This window comes from Equus quagga, chromosome 13 (assembly GCF_021613505.1).
Source record: "Equus quagga isolate Etosha38 chromosome 13, UCLA_HA_Equagga_1.0, whole genome shotgun sequence".
Classification (NCBI taxonomy): Eukaryota; Metazoa; Chordata; class Mammalia; order Perissodactyla; family Equidae; genus Equus; species Equus quagga.
In genome coordinates this window covers 28494835-28511462 of record NC_060279.1, presented here as the reverse complement: position 1 = coordinate 28511462, position 16628 = coordinate 28494835, and the positions used below count along the sequence as shown (strand labels likewise).

General features: G+C 38.6%; 1 protein-coding gene across 1 annotated transcript in view; it reads left to right on the top strand.

The window, feature by feature from the left end:
* The window catches only part of SH2D1B (SH2 domain containing 1B), an 85997-nt gene extending 71114 nt beyond the window's left edge, over positions 1 to 14883 (top strand). The window contains exons 3-5 of the mRNA XM_046680488.1: positions 7441 to 7501; positions 9024 to 9189; positions 10829 to 14883. Of these exons, the coding sequence (XP_046536444.1) occupies positions 7441 to 7501; positions 9024 to 9189; positions 10829 to 10866 (265 nt within the window). The 3' untranslated portion in view covers positions 10867 to 14883. The remainder of the gene's footprint in view (positions 1 to 7440; positions 7502 to 9023; positions 9190 to 10828) is intronic.
* The last annotated feature ends 1745 nt before the right edge of the window (positions 14884 to 16628 follow it).

Below are 16628 nucleotides of genomic sequence, written 5' to 3'. Positions count from 1 at the left end.
CAAACTAATGTAAACAGATCAAGAGCTTTTCCAACAGATGGAAAAATTTGCACAAAAAAATCCTCAGAACTCAATGAGGACACCACTGATACATCCTCTCTCCCTGCTCCTGCCCTCTCCTGCCCTCATCCCTCCCTCTTCATCTCAAAATTGCACTAAAAAAAGCTATTTTATTTCAAATTTTTCATTATTACTTTTAATTTAATAGGTTTTATAAAGTGTTTAATTTATCATTTTTTGAATAATATATTTTAATTAATTTAATCTAATTATCATTCATATTAGAAAATATGTATTTTCAATATTTACGTTTACTTGATATTTTATAATATATTTACAATTTTTATTAAATACATTCAATGATCTTTGCTTTTAATAAATAATAAAATATTGGCATTTCAGTTTTGTTCCAATATTGCAATCTCAAAGAGCAGATATTTGGGCTCATAGATTGTACACATTTCAGCTTTACTAAATTTTGCCAGATTGCTCCCTAAGACATCAGTATCTAATTACACTGCCATTAGTAGTATATAAAACTTTGTATAGCTCCACATAACAGTCAATATTTCTCATTAGTAAACTCTTAAATCTTTGCCAATCTGATATGAAATGATATCTAATTGTGGTTTAATTTGTTTTTCCCTGATTCACAGTGAAGTGAAGCATCTTTTCATACTTTTTTTTTCTGTAAAGATTTTATTTTTTTTCCTTTTTCTCCCCAAAGGCCCCCGGTACATAGTTGTATACTCTTCGTTGTGGGTCCTTCTAGTTGTGGCATGTGGGATGCTGCCTCAGCGTGGTTTGATGAGCAGTGCCGTGTCCACACCCAGGATTCGAACCAACGAAACACTGGGCCGCCTGCAGCAGAGCGCGCGAACTTAACCACTCGGCCACAGGGCCAGTCCTGCATCTTTTCATACTTTTATTGGCCATTCCATTTGTCTTTTCCTTGTTGTACACTAGTGTTCTTATTGTATATTATTGTTGCAATTGTTTTCTCTCAGTCAGTGGACTTTTCACTTTGATAATGGTATATTTCGATAAACAGAAGTTTTAATTTTAATATAGTAAGTTTATTAATCTTTTCTTACAGCTTGTACTTTTTGTGATTTAAGAACTCCTTCCTTAACTCAAGGTCATTAAGTTGTTCACTTACATTTGTTTCTCCTAAGCTGAATGTTTTGTTTTTTCATAATTGGGTCTTCAATTAGAGTGTGAGGTAGGGATCCAATTTTATCTGTTTCCACATGATAACATTGCCATTGCCATTTAACAAATAGTCCATCCCATCGTCACTGATCAGCTGTGCCAACTCTATCACATAGCAAGTTTTCATACATACATGGGTTTGTTTCTAGGCTTTCTATTTTATTCCATTAATATCTTTTCTACTCTGGAACCAGGTCCTTGATAGGTTAATTATAGCTTTATAAGAAGAATTGAGACCCGTTAAGACAGAAACACTGCCCCCTCACCGCTACCACAAACAAACACATAGCCAATCTTATTTTTCTTCTTTAAAATTGACCAGATTCTTGTGCAGAGGAGTAGCGCAATCTGACTCACATTTTTTTACTATTGAAGTATAATTGACTTACAATATTTTGTTAGTTTCAGGTGTATAATACAGTGATTTGGCATTTGTATATGCTGTGCAATGATCATCACAAAAAGTCTAGTTACCATCTGCCACCATGCAAAGTTAATAAAATATTATTGACTATATTCCCCATGTTGTACATCATATTCCCATGACTTACTTATCTATTGAGATGATTATATGATTTTTATCTTTCATTTTGTTAATGTGGTATATTATGGTAATTGATTTACAGATATTGAACTATCCATACATCTCTGGAATAAATCCCATTTGATCATAGTGTATGATCCTTTTAATGTATTGTTGAATTTGGTTAGCTAATGTTTTGTTGAGGATTTTTGCATCTATGTTCATCAGGGATATTGGCCTGTAATTTTCTCTTTTTTTGTGGTGCCCTTATCTGGTTTTGGTATCAGACTGATGCTGGTCTTGTAACATGAGTTTGGAAGCATTCCCTCCTCTTCAATATTTTGGAAGAGTTTGAGAAGGATAGGCACTATTCTTTGAATGTTTGGTAGAATTCACCTGTGAAACCATCTAGTCATGGAGTTTTGTTTGTTGGGAGGTTTTTGATTACGATTCAATCTCCTTACTAGTAATTGGTCTATTCAGATTTTCTATTTCATCATGATTCAGTCTTGGAAGACTGTATGTTTCTAGGAATTTATCCATTTCTTCTAGGTTGTCCACTTTGGTGATATACAGTTGTTCACAGCAATCTCTTATGATCCTGTGTATTTCTGTGGTATCAGTTGTAACTTCTCTTTCACTTCTGATTTTATTTATTTGAGCCCTCTATCTTCTTTTCTCAGTGAGTCTAGCTAAAAGTTTGTCAATTTTGTTTATCTCTTCAAAGAACCAGCTCTTAGCTACACTAATCTTTCCTATTGTCTTTTTAGTCTCTATTTCATTTAGTTCCATTCTGATCTTTATTATTTCCTTCCTTCTACTAACTTTGGACTTTGTTCTTTTTTTTCTAGTTCCTTTAAGCATAAAGTTAGATTTTTTTATTTGTGATTTTCTTATTTCTTGAGGTAAGCCTGTATTGCTATGAACTTCCCTCTCAGAACCACATTTACCACATCCCTTAGATTTTGGTATGTCATATTTCTATTTTCATTCGTCTCTAGTATTTTTTTATTTTTCCTTTGATTTCTTTTATGACCCAGTATTTCTTCAGTAACATGTTGCTTAATCACCATATAGTTGTAGTTTTTCCAGTTTTCTTTTATAACTGATTTCTAGTTTCATACCATCGTGGTTGGAAAAGATACTTGATATGATTTCAATCTTCTTGAATTTATTGAGACTCATTTTGTATCGTAACATGTGATCTATCCTGAAGAATGTTCCATGTGCACTTGAGAAGAATGTGTATTCCGCTGCTTTTGGATGGAATGTTCTGTATGTATCTATTAAGTCCATTTGATCTAATGATACATTTAAGGCTGGTGTTTCTTTATTGATTTTCTGTCTGGATCATCTATCCATTGATGTAAGTGAGATGTTAAAGTCCCCTGCTACTATTGTATTCCTGTCAATTTCTCCCTTTAGGTCTGTTAACATTTTCTTTATATATTTTGGTGCTCCTATGTTGGTGCATATATATTTGTAAATGTTATATATTCTTGCTGGATTGACCCCTTTATCATTATGTAATGCCCTTCTTTGTCTTTTATTACAGTCTTTGTTTTAACATCTATTTTGTCTGATATGAGTATAGCTACACCAGTTTTCTTTTCATTTGCATTTGCATAGAATATCTTTTACTATCCCTTCACTTTCAGTTTGTGTTTGTTCTTACTTCTGAAGTGAGTCTCTTATAGACAGTATATAGATGAGTCTTGATTTTTTATCTGTTCAACTGTAACCAAGAAAAGGCTCGTTCTGCTCACTGCAACCTGATGCCAATCAATTCCAAGATGAGTCAGTGGTTGAGAAAGGGATTTATTCAATTAGCTAGCAAAATCAGAAGATGTTGGACTCATGTCCCAAAGATCATATAAGCAAGCACAAAATCTTGAGGCTGTTATATAGGGAGGAGGGGAGAATAAGAAGGGGGTCAGGCTATTTCTGGCATCCATTCTCCAGACTTCTCATCTTATTTTCTGCCCACAAGGTCCAAAATTATTTCCTTCCTTAACAATGGGTTTTGGTCTCTGGTGGCTTTCCTATCCCTTTTGCTTCCTGGAAAATAACTCATTCTAATGTCAACAAAGTTTCATGTCAGATTTGAGAACCTGCTTAGATGTGTTCAAACCTGTCCCTGTGGCCTTTGTACAATAGCTTGGTTACCTTATAGGTTAATAATCAGCAATGTGTGATTAGCAGTTACACAACCACTCTATGTCTTTTGATTGGAGAATTTAGTCCACTTACATTTAAAGTAATTATTGATAGGTGTGTACCTATTGCCATTTTTTTATTGGTTTTCTGGCTGTTTTTGTAGTTCCTCTGACTTCCTTTCTTCTCCTTCTTTCTCTCCTTGTGTTTTGATGATTTGCTTTAATGTTGTGTTTAGATTCCTTTCTCGCTTTCTTTTGTGTATTTATTATACATTTTTGTTTTGTGGTTACAATGAAGTGCACACATATTATTTTTGTATATATCAGTCTATTTTAAGTTGATAGCCTCTTAAATTTTAACACATTCCAAACCTCTACATTTTTACCTCCTCCACACACATATTTTGTTTTTGATGTGACATTTTACATCTGTTTATTGTATATATCCTTAACTAATTATTGTAGTTTTAATTAACTTTACTACTTTTGTCTTTCAACCTTCATAGTAGCTTTATAAGTGTTTGACCTACTACCGTTACCATGTCTCTGCCTGTTTTACCTCTCTCATGTGGTCCTTTTATCCTTTGTTGTGGAGAAACAGTTCACCTTGTTTTCAGATCTTCTTTAGAAGGAAATGAGCCATATGTAGCAGTAGATTCAGTGCGTCCGTGGGAGGAGATGAGTTCAGGATCTTCCTACACTAGCATCTTGGACCTCGCTCTGACTCACATTTTTTAAAGGACCACTCTGGCTGTTGTGTAAAGGATAATAATTAATGATGTGAGAGAAAGAGGAAAAAATTGGTAGAACTATGGCCTTGAATAGATTAAAGCAGATCGCATCCAGTGGAGATGGGAGGGATTAGCTTTAGAGAGCCACATGCAAAGTTCATCTATTGTAATAAAGGCAGAGTATACAAATGTGTTTGCTAATAGGTGTAGTGATGGGACTCTGGAAATTCTCTTCTGATTGCTTTAATCATTTCTCAGTGAAATTATCAGTTAAGAGTGATGTGTTGAGGATTTAAGAAGAAAGGAGATGGTGTAGAATCATTGTTGAGAAGAATATGAAAGAAAATTATTGCCTGAAGGCCAAGAGCCCACTCGAGGTTTGTGATCATTAATCTAAAGTGAGATCAGTCAACATAGCTGCGTATTTCTCCCCAGCTGCATATGGCTGTAGAGAGCTGGGCTTAATCAGGGTTTTGGTTTTGCTAATGGAGTAAATAAAGTGAAAGATGGTAAAGGAGTATATTATAATGGTGGACAAGCAATTTACCTGGGTAAAGAAGGGAGTGAAGAAGTGAGAAACAGTGAAAAGTGGTAGGATCAATGGATTGGAGGGTCTATGCAATCAAGGGATTCTTGGGGTCAGCATACTAGAGGAAGGGATCTGGAAAGATGGGAAGTAGGGTAAAGAGAGTGGAATACATGAAATTCACATCATGAAAGAGTTGCAGTTACTGGCAATTACAAGGTCAAAGTTATGAGCAGGACTAGCTTCAACCTATGCCCAGTACTTGGTTTAATGCTTTGCTGTCACCATCTTGAAATTCCTAGTAATTTTTTAACAAGGGGCCTTACATCTTCATTTTGCCCTGGGCCCCATAAATTATGTAACCAGTCCTAGTTATGAACGTGGGAGTGAGTGGCTGATGTAGGTGGAGGACAAAATCACTGGAGGAGAGGAATTCAAGGAACTGAGAAATTGGAGTGTAGAAGGATAAGAAACACGTGAATTGAAATTGCTGAAAAGTTAGGCAGAAATAGTATTGAAGATAGTTACAGTGAGCTAGGAGCTAAAACCTGGAGAAATGAGTGACAATAACCCAGGGATCAGGAGATGTCAGCAACAATGAGGGGTAGTAAGTGATATAATCTAACCGCATGAAACTCAGAGCTGAGGATTTGGAGGAAGAAGCGAAACCACAGTGAAGAACCATAGAGCAAGGAGAACACTGGCCTCACCTCTAGGCCCTGCAGTTGAGAGAGCCGTGGGACGCAGCAGCAGCCTTTTAGAGGGATGCAGGGGAAGTGGTGTCCTCAGAGCAGAGTCAAGTTTCCTTTAGAGCAAGAAGGTGACAGGGACAATTAGAGAACACGTTAAAGAGATGGGGGATTTTGATGATGGTCGACTTTGAATTCCAGAGAGCACAGTGGAAGGATTTCAGGAGCTGGGGAGAAAGGAACACAACAGAGGGTGTGCAGAGCCTCGCAGGATTAGAAAACAGGATAAAAAGATGACCTGCAATACTGGGGTCCTTGTAAATGACCGACAAACAGAGATAAAGGGCATGATGAGATTAGCCCAATGGATTTAAGGCAGAGAGAGTGGAAGCAAGACTGCAAGTGTTGGGGGTTAAGGAAGGGCTCCCCCGTCATCACTGTGATGGGGGCAGTAGGCCTAGGGTAAGCATGATTTTTTCACCTCTCCTTAGTGTAAATGCACGCTGAAAAGCCATGTTTCTCTTAAAAGTTTTATAAATGGCGTATATAAAATAGCAATTAGAACAGCAAGTATTAAAAATAAAGTTACCCAATAATATCATAGTCATATAATATGGATACTAATCTCACTGCTATGTAATCTTTTATAGCGTTTTTTTTTTGGTAAACATTCCACAATAAATGCATGTGATTTGGGGACACCCACTGGCTTATTCCGGCCTTAGGAAACTCCACAAAAACTTGGGATTGGGAAGTCAATTGCTGAAGTCTCCAGACAGACAGCAATGAAGTCTCCTGCACCTTAAAACCATACGTAGTGTCTGACTTCCCAATTCAGTCAAAAGATCAGTCATTTGATTCTTCGACATGGATGCAAGTAGGAGGGGATCAATCAGATAATTTGAACCTCATGTCAATGTCTTTGATTCTCATTTTTTACATTTTAATATTTCTGTGGAATCAGAACATGTTTAATCAGAACATGTTTAAAGATATTTAACATATGCATTTTTCTCCTGGAAAGCTATCATTAAATTGATACTGTATCTTACGATTGATGACATTTTGGAATTGAAGAACTATGGTAAGGTATGCTATTTCTTGTTTCAGAAGTTGCTAGATTGGATCTGTTATCTAAATTCTGGTTAGCTTACCTAGACAGTGGTGCCTGTTCCAATGAGGAGCAAGAGCGCAATCACTTCCTTGGACAAAATTCCCAACCTTCTCCATTTTAGTGATGCTCCCTCTAATGAGATTGACACATCATTTAATAAACAATATAGGAATGGCTCAGTGGTATTTAGTTTGTTGTTTCAACTTAGAGCTGAGTGAAAAAACTAGCGAGAAGCACCAAGAACTTGGAGATTGTAAATTCTGTCTCCTTATGCTCTTTGCTACAGCCTAGACTTCCACCACCAGAACAAAGGTCCTCATTTCAAAACCTCTGTCTCTTTCAAAGTCTCACAGATGAGAAAGCCTGAAAACGATCAGTTTCTTTTCGGGATCCAAGATTGACAAAGGCGTTGCACACAAAATATAGTGGTATAGGTTATGTGGTTTTGCTTATAAGAATGTTATGATTCACACAGTCATCTTTCCACAGGTTTAAAAGTTTTGTCTACACATACCGAATCTTCAAAGAGAAATATGGGTACATTATACAGGTAAGAATATAATAAGAACTCCTGCAATGACAACAATGACAAAAAGTTGGGAGGGAAGAACCTGAGATTACCTCTTGAATATGAGATGTGGCCATGTGAAGGCATTCTAAAAAGGGAAGGGCCATGCACAGTTAGAGTCAGATCAAGAGCTAATCTTGTCTTTCTCTGAGAGACATAGGAAGACATGAGTCTGGTCCTATTTTTTAATAACCAAGGCTGTTATTCAAAATTGTAGAGGCATTTGACCCTGGTTCCTCTAGTGGGCAAACGCACCAACCTGGACTCCATGTATGACCACTGTTGAATTAGAAGACTAAACAATGACCAGGATGGAGGTAGAAAGGGAAGGTGGGGAGAGGTCTGAAAGTCTGGGAAGTCAAGTGGGCTCCATAGTCGTATGAAAATACAAAGGGAAGCCACAGTCAACTAGCAGTCTTGGGAATTCCTTTAATTTTTCTGGTTTACTGAGAGGTAAGCAGCAAAACTGTTTTGCTCCTTTTGAATTTACTTCTCTGGCTTAGGGAGCAGAGTATAACCAATGTAACTGAATCTTTAATTACTAACAGAGAATTCGGAAATAATCTTTCTGAAACACTAGCACACAGGGTTAAATAGATTTTTTACTGCAAGATTTCTCAGCATCGTCAATATGCTAATGTTCATTGTGAATATCTGAAAGAGTTTAGAACATACAATGATCCCCAAACACACACACACATACATACATACATAGGAAATTTTTCTTTTGCTATAAAAGGACATTATTGAGGCAAATGGACAAAATTTGAATAAGGTCTATAGATTAGTAAATATAGTATTGCATCAAGATCAATTTCCTCATTCTAATCATTGTAGAGTGGGTATGTAACATCCTTGCTTTTTTAAGAAATACTGACGTGTTTAGGGTTAAAAAGGTTTTTTTAAAAGAATATTTTATGTATATATATATATATCTATGGACATAGATATATACATATATATGTTTATATATTTAGAAAGAGAGAAGAAAAAGCAAATATAATAAAATAACATTTGGGATGTGAGTGAAGCATATAGATGGAAATTGAAAATATATTTTTGTAACTTTTCTTCAAGTCTGAAATTATTTCAAAATAAAATGTCTTCTAAAAAACAACTTATTTAAAAATGTTTGTTTGTTGTGCATACTTTGGGAAATTCTGGATAATTCCTTAATACTCTAGACAAAACAGAGAACCCTCCAAATCAGTTAGTACTCAGACATGGCCAGGCATTTCAAGGATGGGGCTCACTCAATACTGCAGACTGAGGTGGTCCCTTGATTGTTAATCCTGTTTACTCAGAGTAGCTCAAGTCAGAGGTTGTCTTAAAAACAAGCGTTTTTGTGTATTGCAATTGGTGTGAGCTCTTAAGCATAAACTGCTGGCAACTTGTTTTTGCTTTGCCAGCTCAGAGGCCGCCCAGAAAACCGCTGTTTTGGGAAGTGTTACATTTCACACACAATTGCACGATGATGAGTGATCTCCTCCTTGTATTTTTGCAGACTGTGGAAGGCGCCCGAAAACAGATCTTTCCAAACCTGAGGGAATTGATCTCCAAATTTGAAAAACCAAATCAAGGGCTGGTGGTTCACCTTTCAAAGCCAATAAAGAAAACCAGCCCCAGACCGAGATGGAGAAGATCGACGATAAAGTTGGATGATAGTTTTGGTAAAAACTCTCAAACAGGGATCAGAAAGGAACCTTAGTCCCATTTCCACCACTGGCCTACTTTGTAGACTCAAAACAGATAAAAGCCTTATTTTTTATTACGTTATCTCCAAAAGGCTTCCCCTCCTAAGAGCACTTTCCACCTTGTTGAGAAGTTGTGTCTTTGAGCCCCTGAGGTGGCCAACATATAGAAACTCTCAGTGCATAGACAGCCAGGGGAGCAAGAGTGGTTCCTGAGCCCTCTGGAAGAGCTGGCTTCACACTCAGCCTGTGACCTTGTGCAAACCACACAAGTTCGGGAATAGATGGACACATTAGCATAATTTTCAAATGAGAAAATTGCTTCAACCTCTCCCCATGGCTCATCTTGTTACATTTTGCTCAATATTTGCTAAGCGTTCATTTATATAGTATTAGGGCACAAATTATTTCAGATATATCCGTAAAGGTATTAGGCCATGGTGGAAAATGAGAGATGGTCGGTAAATCTGAGTGCAGGGAACCTGTGCTGAGGCCTCTCAAATCATGTCATGGGCAGCTACTCTTACTTACCCGCAGCCCTTGAAATCCACTCTCGGAAAATAATCTAGTATCTTTCACTTACAGCCTAGTTTGAATTTAACTCAGACTTCCTGAGACATTTACAATCTAACTCAGTTTTCTTATGATGGATGCATGGTTATATTCTCAATTAAAGGGATTTCAGTTATCAGTGGGCAGGCGATGGTGATGGAAGCAGATGTGCTAGCTAGGGAGAAAGCAGAGGACAGCGAGTTCCAGGGAGCCTGAAATCACCCCACGCCCGTTCAACTTTGTCTACAATGAAATCGCCCTTTAGGCTGCCACAGCAACTTCTCACCTCCCCAACAAGACTAAGCATGGCTTTTTAATGACTAAAATAAAAACAACTCCTCTACCGTTGTTTCTCTGTCCCGCTCCCACCATGCGGGGGAGTGTGCAGCCATGTACATACAAAGTCACTTCCTATTGGCTCAGCTGCAGATGTAGTCCCATGGCCCTTTTCCACCAACACTTAAAGAAGAAAAAAGTATTAAAGGGGGCAGAGCTAGAAACCCCAGAATGTGCCTGTGCTGCGGCCCTTAGGCAAACCCAGATGAGTTGCTGAGGGTGCTTAGAGTGGTGGCAGTATTTGCACCATGGTTGCACGGATAAAATAATCACAAATGCCAAGAAGAGAGCACTTTAGAGATCTTTCCCAAGAACTGGGAGAGAGCCTCGCCACACCAACTCTCTATGCTTGGTCAGCCCTGCCAGAGTGAGCTCTCAAATCCTCGGCTACCAAAGGGGGACCATTTGCCCATTGGCCTCATCTTCTTTCTCTCCTTCTCTTGGCCTCCTGACAACAAGATTCAGATATTCTCACTCTGTGGGAGGCACAGGTTTTCTGCTGGTGAATGGAGGCATCTAGTGCCTCTGGAAACTCTGATGATTGACTTATAAAGAGATCCCCTATTTTGCCAGCAGAACTACCTGTGGTACCTCAGACCTTGAAAATGTCACTTTGATGTGTCATCAAGATCACCCTGTGGCTGGGCAGAGGTCTTCTTTCCTTGAGCACGGTTGGTCAATGTGACTCCTGGGTGTTGAGCCTCAAGGGTGGTCTTCTTTTTTTCCCCAGGGAACAGTAACAGTGATTATGTGGATGTCTTGCCTTGAAGATAAGAATTCCGGACAAAGCAATTAGAGAAGAGACAGGGTGACAGCTCTCACTGGTGACCCTGCTTCTCCTGCAGATGTAGATCTGGAAGGCTGACCTTTAGAGGACAATTCAGACTCTCCTGGTCTGGGTGACTGAAGAGGTTCTGTCCACCAGCTTCAGAGAAATCACTCCCCGTGTCCCTGCGTCTCATGCATGCACCACGAGCAGCTTCAAAACCTCTTTTCCCCTCTTACTCTTCTTTCTTGGGATAGGACAGTCTGAACCTATTTCCTTGACTTGTTAAAGGTACTATCACTACATCGTCGTTGACATCCTCCCTCCAATCAGGCAACCAGAGGGGCTGCTTCATACAGAAGAGAACGCACTTGGCCGCGAGTTAGGAGCCTGAGTTCCAGTCCTGTGGCTATCTGACTTTGGACAAACCTCTTCCTCTCTCTAGGTCTCCATTTCTTCATCTACAAAACAAGTGTCTGGGTGGGGCGATACACACTGCCCCAACCTCTCTGCTGAGCCTGGTTGTGCCCAGTGGAGGTGGTAAGTCCTGGAGTGATGGAGATGTATATAACATCAGTAAGGGATCAGGGGCCCAGCCTCCCCAAACAGCTGACACACTCTCTGCACCTGCCTGGTCTGTACTGGTCTTGGTCATGTGGTGGCCCGGATCCACTTGAGTGCCTTTCTCCCTCCAGCCTGGGCTACTCACCTTCTAACTCTTCTCCTTCTTTATAATCTCGATTTTCCTGCCAAACATTTCCCTGAACCCACTTTCTCCCTGATTTTGCCTGATTTCATTTGTGCACCAACCACTTCAGCAGCATGGATGTGGTTCTGTACAGTGATGTGTGTGGGATTTTTAAGATATTCTCCTATGTGTGCTTCTTGTTCCCAACTAAGTGTTAAGTGCTACCAAAGCACGGTTGAGTCTCCTTTGTATCCTGCACAGTGTGTAGAAATGTGTGCTGCACAGAGCTATGCTCAGTTCATAGAAGCTACTGACTGGAAGCACATTCCTGAAGGGTTTGTGGAATTGATTCTAAGGCCCTTTGAATTTTTCTCCTGGTTCAAAATTTTAATAAAGACCTGGTTAGTGTGGAATGTACCAAATTTGATGCCCATTCTCTCGCACATCTTCAAACTATAGTTATTCATTTCACCCCACTGGCCTTATCTTTCAAAGTTATTAAAGAGAGGAGCTCTAGACTACCAAACAACACAAACGGACATTGTGGCTGGAATCCCAAAGTGTGAGTTTGTGGGTCACAGCAATACGTAGCTACTGCTAAGTAGAGAAGAAATGAAATGCAGCCGTATTCAGAGAGCTGGGGCAGCCAAATCCTAATCCTGCTAGTTGGTTTAGTAAAGGACACCAGAAGCGGGCCTGCTCCCCAGGTTTTGATCTTAGGTCTTTGATTCTCTATGGTACAAAAAAGAATGTCCCAGTTTCCAGAGCCTACAGCAATCCTTGGCACAGAATACATGTTCAGTGAGTATTTTTTGAATTCATGGCTTAATGAATCAATATATAAAATATGATCATTCATTCCAGATGGTGGAGATTTATACATTTCAAAATCTGCTAGAACAAGACTATTAGTTCAAGCTCTTTCAATTATAACTCTTGTAGAAGTGATTTCCTTTTTTCTGAGCACCCAGGCATAGCACCTTGCATGATGCTTGGTCCCCAGATGGATTTCAGTACATTTCTCAAACGAGCAAGCCACATTTAATAGCTGATGCTGATGTCAAGCTATAAATCCCTGAAATTTTTTAGAAGACCTTGAACAGGTCACGTGAAGAACAGCTGAAAGAGCTGAGTACATGGGACCGGAAGAGGGAAGACAATAAATTAGAACAGCTATTTCCAGGGTTTGAAATGTTGTTCTGTAAAAGAGGGTGAAGACTCACCAGGTACAATGCCAGACAGCAGAACTCAGACCAACGGTTGGTGTCTACAGGAGGGCAGTTTTAGCCCAATACAAGAAAGAATTCTGAACCCACTAGAGCTATCCTACACCCTAACAGTCTGCCCTCTGTTGTAGTTCGAGTGGAGGGTAGTACTTTCCAAGAATGTGGGAGAAATTATTCCTGTCCTGAGTAGACATTAGACTGCCTGACTGCCAAGATACCTTCCAATTCAAGGATCACTGGATTCTAATCTCATCTCTTAGCAATTACAGGGAGAAAAATCTTTCTCTTTCTCGTTTTGATTTAGGTATGGAGAGTTGAGTTAATCACTTTCCTTAGTTCTTAACTCACTATCACCATAAATCCACACAAGATCCTTCTTTTTGTTTTATTTCCTTTTTCTTCCCTTCATCCCTAATTCCCACTCCAATGGAACCAGCTCTATACTATTTGATATATGCACTCGGTATACACACACCCTTGTAGAATATACAGTATTGCTTGTGAATATATACCTTTTATATTTACATACATGATATGGTGCTACTGCTCCAGTTCTGTTATTACTATTTTCACTCAGTGTTATGTTTGGTTCTATTTCATATTGTTGAGTGTACATCTAATTCAGTGCCGCTGTCTGATGCATGGTATTCCATAGTACGCATCCACCACATTTTGCTTATCCATTCCTCTAGAGATAGACAGCCAAGTTCGTTCCAATTCTCTGCTACCAGAAACAACACTGTGACAAGCAACCTCGTGCAAGTCTCTTTATGGAAGTGTAAGAAAGTTCCTCTGGACTATATGGGTGGGTCATAAAGTGCACTCATATTTAATTATGATGTAATCAAATCCATCAAGTGCTTTTTTGATTCTTGTTTTTTAAGACCTTCCCCGCTCCAAGATCATGAAAAAAATTATCTTACATTTTCTTCTACTAGCTTTATACTTTTACCCTCTACAGAGTTTTAATGATGACAAGGACTTTTGCCTTTTTAACTGACATATCCCCAGTGTCTTGAAAAGTCCTTCACGTATAGCAGATGCTCAATAAGTATTTGTTAAATAAATGATGAATCTGGGTTTAACCTTTGCATATGGTAAGAATCCAACTTAGTATTTCTCCACACATATTGAGGTAATTTTCCCATTTCAACCTGCTTAATAATTCATTTTCCTCCCTCTGATTTATGGTTCCTCCTTTATAATACATCACAATGGTTCCAATGCCCTGATTTTGTAGTGTCTTATTATCTGGTAGGGTAAGTGCCTTCTCTTATTTTTAAGGCTGCTTTAGCTATTCCTGGACCTTGATACCTCCATATACATTTCAGGATAAATATGTTAAGTTGCTCAAAACATCTTTCTGGAATTTTGAATGAACTTGCGATGAATTTGTAGAGTAATTAGGGGACAAGTGACATTCTTGTGATGTTTTCTCATGCATACACACGTTACATCTATTTACTCAGGTCATCCTTTTTGTTCTTTAATGGAATCATAAATTTTCACCATAGAAGTCTTGTATATTCTGTTGAATTCATTATTTTTAGTTGTTATAAATTATGTCTTATGTTTTATTACATTTCTAGCAGGCTATGGCAGTAGAAAAATGTTTACACTTTCATTAGACTTACTGGTTTACCTGTTGATTCTATTGTAAATTGAATTGTAAATTCTATGTAAATGATTTTGTCGCTGTAAATAGAAACATTTTGTTCTCTTTCCTATCAATACTTATGAGTCTTATTTACTCTCCGTGTTTACTTGATTAGCCAGGATCTCCAGTATACATTAAACAGTAGTCACTAGGATGATGCGCGTTCTTGTGTTGTCCCCAGTATTATGGAATGCTTAGAACATTTCTCCATTTAAGCATAATGTTTGCTGTAGCCTTTGAGAAGGCTATTGAGTTTTTATCAGAAAAGTTTAGAAATGTATTAAGTGATTTGTTTCTGCATCTATTGAGATAGTCACATTCCTTCTATCTTCCCTTCATTACAGGAGTAAATTACATTGATAAAATTGCTGATACTGTACCATCCTTGCATTGCTTAACTTGATCATGTTGTATCATATTTAATAAATTGTTGGATTCAGTAAGTTAATATTTTATTAAATATTTTTTGCATGAAAATTCATAAACTAAATAGGACTATAATTTACTGAGTCATGATTATACTAATCATATAGAGTGAATTAAACAGCCTCGCCTTTTTCTATTTTCTGCAACAACTTCGTAAGGTAAGAATTATCTGTTTCTTGAAAGTGTATTAGTATTCTCATAAAACTGAGTTTGAGACTCTGGTGAAGAAAGAAAGAAGTCTTTTATTATGATTTAAATATCTTTAATTCTTAGTAGTTTATTTAATTATTTTGCCAACTTGGATATTCTTTGTTTTTCCAAGAATTAGTTATCAGAAACTACAATGCCTAAAGCCAGCCACAAGAGGTCAGACAATCACTAAGAAAACAAGTACATACGAAGCTTTTTTTTTTTTTAATCAGTGCTGAGAAATCTCGCTGGCTATAAAACCTGAAACATTTCTCAGAACAATACTCACCTCTCATTTGAATGCTTAATCTCCAGTGTTGATCACAGTGTTGGTCAAGAGGCTCTAGACTCAGCTCTGTCCCTTCCTGGCAGAGCGACATTGGATAAGTTGCTGAAACTCCCTAAGCCTCTGGTCAGCCTCCTCTAGAAAATGCGGATAACGCCTCCTATGCACAGGGTTACTGTGGGGAATCGGAGACCATGCCAGCACAGATTAACATTGAAACTATATAGTCTTTGCTGTTTCCTCTTCTGTGAAATGAACGGGTTTGGAAATAGGTCTCTAAATTCCCATTCTACACGAATATTCAGTGTTTAATGAAATTGCATTCACCCCTGAAGGTCCAACTGAAAAAGGTATTTCTCGGCCATGAACATTTCCTGGAATTTGTTATCAGTCTGGTGTTATGGAAACAGAGAAGAGCCGTGTGGTGAGAGGGACACCTGCTCCTCACGTCTAAAAACCTAGGCCTTCAGGTCTAGTTCTGCCTTTGATTAGTTGTAAGACTCAGGCAATCTACTTAGTCACTACTCAGTATACCCATCTATAATGTGCGGCTGAAACACCTACATCACAGGGCATGAGGTTTAATGAGACCACGAGTGTGAATCCCTTTGAACGCAGTAAGATATTCTCTGTATCTGACAAATGAGCTTAATAAGACTTCCCTCACAGGGTTATTGAGAAAAACAAATGAGATAATTTATGGGAATTGATCAGTACAATTCCTGGAATATATAGGAGCTTTAGAAATGTAATAAAGTACCAATTAATAGCAAAGCCTCAGATGGTGAAGTATGAATATTAAGAATTGGAACTCAGAGCAGTGTGAGAAGTGCTACCAGAGGTGGGCAAGTGCCTGGTGTTGAAGTGTGACCTTTCTTACATTAGGCTGGACATAAGTGCTCGCTTCTGCCAGCAACGTGGCAAAGTGGCACCTGTGGGAGCAGAATTAAGCAGAAGACTCTGGCTGGAGATAAATGAGCTACACACTGGCCCATTAATCATTTTCCACTTTGAAAACGGCCTCCCTCAGTCCTTCTCTGCAGTTGTTGATCGGGTACCGAGACCGCCTCTGGGTAGGGGCCCTGAGGAAAGGGGCTGAAAAGGGTGGTGTTGGTCTATGGTGGACCTTGGTGAGAGCCCAGTCTAGTCTGCTCCACACCATTTAGCACTTGATTATTGTGTATGTATACATACATATATAAAATCTCCCGAGTTACAAGTTCCTGGAGTTTGGTCCAGTTCAAAGCACATCGTTACAGAGCTCCTGTGATGCCGCGTTGGGGACTGAGGAG